The sequence below is a fragment of the Trachypithecus francoisi genome, unplaced genomic scaffold (assembly GCF_009764315.1).
Source record: "Trachypithecus francoisi isolate TF-2019V2 unplaced genomic scaffold, Tfra_2.0 Lachesis_group3, whole genome shotgun sequence".
Taxonomy (NCBI): domain Eukaryota; kingdom Metazoa; phylum Chordata; class Mammalia; order Primates; family Cercopithecidae; genus Trachypithecus; species Trachypithecus francoisi.
In genome coordinates, this window is record NW_022681468.1 from 83,563,879 (window position 1) to 83,570,004 (window position 6,126).

A 6,126-nucleotide genomic window follows, 5' to 3' on the forward strand; every position below is an offset into this window, starting at 1 on the left:
ATCTGGAGTGGATGTTAGTGTCTGACATGAGATTGGAAATCAATTTTACTTTTTCCCCTGAGGACAAGCATCAGTACCAGCTTCTTTCACTTCTGACACATATCACTGCTCCACATCTGTGTGGGTCTGTTTCTTGGCTCTGTATGTTGTTCCATGGGTCATTTTTATGTATATTTGTGCCAATACCATCTTGCCTTAATCATTCCAATTTTGTAAGTCTTGATATCTGCCAACGCGAGCCCCTTCCGTGATTTTCTTCTTCAGCAATGTCTTCTCGGCTACTCTAGGATCTTTGCTAATTTACATCTCTCCCCCAAAATGGCATCACAATGTCAGTACAAGTTTATAACTTGCTTTAAAAACACTTTTAAAACCTAATAATAATAAATACTTAAATAATGCTTAAAATAATGCTTTAAAAGTTAATAATACGTTTTGAATGTTTTGTCATTTATATGTTACTGTAAAATATAATTTTTAATGGCTACATAATGTGTTATTTCTTAAAGGTACCATAATTTATTTCATCCCCCATTTCTGGATATTAAAGTTGTTGCCAAATTTTCATTATTGTAAAAAATTCTGTGGTGAATATTCTTGTGACAAAATCTTTTTAACATATCCTTGACTACTTCCTCAGGATGGAAGTACAATTTCTGAATCTAAGAATTTGCTTAATTTTAAGGTTTTCAATACACATCGCTAAATTACCTTTTAGAAAGTTCGTATGAACTCTGTGACAGTGTAGGTCTCAGGACACCCTTGTTAACAGTGTACATTATTATCTTCAAAAACCTTGTCCATTTTGATAGGCAAATAATTGAAAGCCAAGCTAAACTTGGATGACATGTCTAACTGGCAGTCGTCATGTTCTATGTTCATATTTTTCTAGTGAGCACCATGGGGTTTCATACACTGAACACTCTCCTAAGTGTTACCTCCCTTTGTTCTGTTAGAAGAATTGAACCAGGCCCACCAGGCCCATGGGGAACTGGACTGCAGCGGTGACTGAGTTTGTTCTGCTGGGGTTTTCCCTGAGCAGGGAGGCGGAGCTGCTGTTTCTGGTGCTCCTGCTACCCACATTCCTGCTGACTCTTCTGGGGAACCTGCTCATCATCTTCACTGTGCTGTCCTGCTCCCGCCTCCACACCCCCATGTACTTTTTCTTGTGCAACCTCTCTATCCTGGACATCGTATTCACCTCAGTCATCTCTCCAAAAGTGTTGGCCAACTTAGGATCTGGGGATAAAACCATCTCCTTTGCCGGATGTATCATCCAGTGCTATTTGTACTTTTCCTTGGGCACAGTTGAGTTCCTCCTGCTGGCGGTCATGTCCTATGACCGCTATGCCACCATCTGCTCCCCTCTGAGGTACACCACCATCATGAGACCTCCTGTCTGCATTGAGACCATTGTGTTCTCTTGGGTGGGAGGCTTCCCGTCTGTGCTCTTTCCAACCATCCTCATCTCCCAGTTGCCCTTCTGTGGCTCGAACATCATTAACCACTTCTTCTGTGACGGTGGACCCTTGCTGGCCCTGGCCTGTGCAGACACCACTGCCATCGAGCTGATGGATTTTATGCTTTCTTCCATGGTCATCCGCTGCTGCATAGTCCTCGCGGCCTATTCCTCTACGTACATCATCTTGACAATAGTGCACATTCCTTCTGCAAGTGGAAGGAAGAAGGCCTTTAATACCTGCGCTTCCCACCTGACCATAGTCATCATTTCTAGTGGTATCACTGTGTGTATCTTTGTGACTCCCTCCCAGAAAGAATATCTGGAGATCAACAAGATCCCTTCAGTTCTGAGCAGTGTGATGACTCCATTCCTCAATCCCTTTATATATACTCTGAGGAATGACGCTGTGCAGGGAGTCCTCAGGGATTTGTGCGTCAGGGTTTGAGGAGTTTTAGAAAAGAGGATGAAGGCAGTGCTGAGGAGCAGATTGTCCTCCAACAAAGACCACCAAGGAGGGGCTTGCTCTTCTCCACCATGTATGTATAGTGTAAAGCTCCAGTGTTAGAAAGAGAGGAGCTGCCTTAGTGAAAGAGTGAGCTAGCTATAGTCTACAGTGGAAAGACTGACTGTGGAGACAGAGACTTGAACTCTGACCTTGGTTTTAACTTTAATCCATGACTGCAGCTGTGTCACCAGCCATTCTGACTCTCAGTACTCTCAGCTGAAGTGCAACAGGGCTGGACTTGATGATCTCTAAGTCCTATCTGTCCCGTCCAGTGGGATCCTTAACACAGACCTTGGAGGAGGGGGTGGGAATTTAGAGAGACAAGAGACACAAGAAATGGAGACAAGACAGTATCCTGATCAAGTCTCATTTATTGAGGGCGTTGGTACAGCTTATATAGGCTGGTAAGAAAGAGGAAGTACAGCAGAGCAGGCGGGGAGGAGAATAATGAGAGACGTCAGCAGGCGCATGCTCCGTAGACTTAGTCTTTCCCGGGCGCGGGAAGTTATCTACGTGCGCGGGAAAAGTTCGGGCGCGGGAAAAGTTGATGATGAAGAACCAGGAAGTGCGCCATCTTGTCTCCGCAATGCGGAGCTTAAGCAACAGAGGCCGCGGCAATTTCCGGGCCTCACGGCTCCGAACACTATCCACACTGAATATTATAAGAATTGAAGGGCCATGCAGTCTATTTCCTCCTAAAGTCCTAACATGTTTGGCCCCACTTCTTTATGGATCCCAAACACAGCTGTTCTATCAGCTTGACACAAAGTCCTTCCTGAACTTCTCTGCATGGACCCTCTTTCTTTCCATCCTCTGCAGGATCTTTTTAGAAATAACCTTCATTATTCTCTAATCCACTATCATATCCTGTAATCCATTTTTTTTCTTAGTGGGCGTTTGCAATGATTGTGATGGGTGTATGTCATCTGTGTTATTTAATAATATTGCTTTCTGTAATAGAACATGTTCATAATATCCAATATGCTCGTGTTCTTATGTAAGACATGGCCCTATTCCCGTAGCCACTAATGATTGATCCATGGATGGATAATCTGACCGAAGGCATAACCCATCACCTGCAAGGATACTTACGCACCTAAGAGACTGGCCAATGACCTACGACCTGTGTGGCTTGGCTGGACCAGATGAGCTGTGCAAACTGATAACCACTTTTTTGAGAAATTGAAGCAAAAAACACAGAGATTATTCCACACAAGGGTGATGCTTCCCCTGGAAGCAGAAATAGGCTTGGTGGCTGGAGTGGCCACTTTGGTGCCAGGTACAAGCTGATGAATAATTAGAGGAAACCAGTCTGCCCCTCAGAGAGAATGGAGTTGATGTATAGAGAAAAACACAGAAGAGACAGATGAGAGCCCACTCAGTTGCAGAGGCACAACACAAAAAGCCCTCTTCTCTCATGGCTTCCTAGGCCTGGAGCTGGTAGAGTTTTGATTCCTCTTCCTGGATTTGATGTGTTTTGCCTGTACCTGTAAATCAAATCCCTTTTTATTGAGCCATCTTGAGAAGGTCTTAGATTCTTGTGACCAAAAAGCAGCTTGACTACAAAGTTCATTATCTCTCCACCAAGCATAGCTTCTCCCCTTTTCTGGCTCCATACACCTGGAAATAATCTGTTTTGGGCCAGGTGCAGCGGCTCAAGCCTGTAATCCCAGCACTTTGGGAGGCTGAGACAGGCGGATCACGAGGTCAGGAGATCGAGACCATCCTGGCTAACACGGTGAAACCCCGTCTCTACTAAAAAAAATACAAAAAACTAGCTGGGTGAGGTGGTGGGTGCCTGTAGTCCCAGCTACTCGGGAGGCTGAGGCAGGAGAATGGCGTGAACCCGGGAGGCGGAGCTTGCGGTGAGCCCAGATTGCGCCACTGCACTCCAGCCTGGGCAACAGCAGAGCGAGACTCCATCTCAAAAAAAAAAAGGAAAAAAAAAGGAATCTGTTTTGTTTTGTTTTTTGTTTGAGATGGAGTCTTGCTTTATCACCCAGGATGGAGTGCAGTGGCGCAATCTCAGCTCACTGCAACCTATTCCTCCTGGGTTCAAGTGATTCTCCTGCCTCAGCCTCCTGAGTAGCTGGGACCACAGGCGTGTGCCACCATGCCTGGCTAATTTTTGTATTTTTAGTAGAGATGGGGTTTCACTGTGTTAGCCAGGATGGTCTCGATCTCCTGACCTCGTGATCCGCCCACCTCGGTCTCCCAAAGTGCTGGGATTACAGGCATGAGCCACTGCGCCCAGCCAAGAATCTGTTTTTAACTGCACTCCTAGTCTGAATTCTTGGTGCCCAAACACTGCCTGAGATGCTTAACTGGCCCCTCTCTGGGCCCATGGTTCAGCTCAGTGCAAACCAGCTTTTCAATGTCATCAGAATCTCTGATGCTTAATTTCTTGTCCTGCTTGGCCACCAGTGCTGCAGCATCCACTTTGCTAAATTAACCCCTATGCTCTGCGTGGAACTGGTCAGAAGGACATATGCATACCTCAGGAACTGCTGCAGAGTTCTGTGGACATAAATGAAGGCCACTCAAATGAGCAGATACCATTTATTCAGAGCTGGCTATGTCAGGGGAGTCAGCCACCATCATTTGCCTTCGGCAGAGAGTCAAAGGCAGGCAGCTGAGTGGAAAGCTTCATAGTAGAAAAAACAGGGAAGGTCCGGGTATCCACTGACTGGAGGGTTTTGGCATGGGGAGCTGGAGGTGAGCTAACTAGAAGCAGGACATCTTAGGGGATTGGTTTGGAAGCATATTTGGCTTTCTCTGATTGGTCTTGAACTGGAAAGAAGTGTGGAAGGGGAGGGGGCTTCAGAAAACAGGAAAGTGGGCAGTCACGAACAAGTCTTGTCCATTCTGGGCCAAGTGCTTCAGAGGTTTGGTTGTGGTTTGGCTTCCCTTGAGGGTCCCTTTGGAGTTTCTAAGTCAGAGTTCTGTTGTCATATATGATCTGGCTGTTGTCCACTTTTATATTCAGTCTCTCAGTTCTTACAACCTTGAAATTTCATATAACATTTTAAAGTCTAAGCAGAAGGACAATCCTCCCAAAGTGGAAAACCAGATCCTGTGAGAACAGATGATGAAAGGTGAGCTCAGGTAAACGGAGCGTTGTTGGGGTTTTGCAGGCCAGGAATGGGAGCTGTAGAAACTGAGGATGTCTTGCATGTGCCAAACACTCTGCTTCTTTGAGTGGACCCCAAGCCCCAAGATTTAGGCTCTTTGGCTAGTAGGGCTTGTGAGGACACCTTGTGCCTCTAGAGGAAGCCCACAGTTACTGTACATCTGGCAAAGCACTTAGACTGTGAGGCCCAGTCTTCTATGGAGACTTCTATGAGTCTCTAGGATCAGATTAGTGGAGAGGAAGAAGCTAGACTTTGGTGTTTCCCTGTGTAGGACTCTGAGATGGCCTCAGAACCCATGCTCTCTCTACCAGCAATGTTTCACTTAAAACATTTGGGGACTCATAGACTCTCTCAGAAGTCTTTCAAACCACTGACCTAAAGCTTCTAAGTTTGGATTTAAAACCAGCAACATACGTCCAAGTTTCCACTGGTGAACCCTTAGCCTAGCAGTTCCATTCTCAGCCCACAGCAAACACTTCCTTCTTATAGGCCTTTCCATGCCTTGTGGGGTTGGTGTGTTTGTTTGTCTTTGTTAGGGGTGGCAAATATTTGAGTCTCACAGTACCAAATATGTTAGCCATGGAAGGCATCTGAGCTACCAGAAGCAAATCCATACGGGTGTGCAGCAATCTCAAGTCTTGCCTCCTCAGAAGAAAGAATTTGACTGAGGGGCATAAGATGGAAAAAGAGACCATGGGAAGTTTCAGAGCAGGGGTGGAAATTTATTTTAAAAGGCTTTAGAACAGTAAAGAGAGGAAAGTATGCTTGGAAGACACCCAAGCGGGCACCGAGGTAAAGTGCAGTGTTTAACCTTGATCCTAGGACTTTATAGGCTGGTCCCTTTCCCATGATTCTTCCCTTAGGGTATGCTGCCTGTATGTGCAGTGCCCCCCTTACTCTTGGGAAGTGAGCATACACAGCGTGTTTAGGAAGTTGTACCCATGCCCATCTGAGGCTTTCTTCCCTTTTCCGGTGGAGTGTCCCTGGAAGGTCCTACTCCGCCATTTTGTCTCTTAATGTGCATGCCC

The 6,126-nt window shown here is 45.9% G+C and overlaps 1 protein-coding gene across 1 annotated transcript; it reads left to right on the forward strand.

The window, feature by feature from the left end:
* The first annotated feature begins 888 nt into the window (after nucleotides 1-888).
* On the forward strand, nucleotides 889-2,048 carry LOC117070001 (olfactory receptor 6J1). Its single transcript, XM_033188617.1, is given in 1 exon segment — nucleotides 889-2,048. A coding segment is annotated over 1 exon segment (1,044 nt). The 5' UTR covers nucleotides 889-983; the 3' UTR covers nucleotides 2,028-2,048.
* Nucleotides 2,049-6,126: the final 4,078 nt, after the last annotated feature.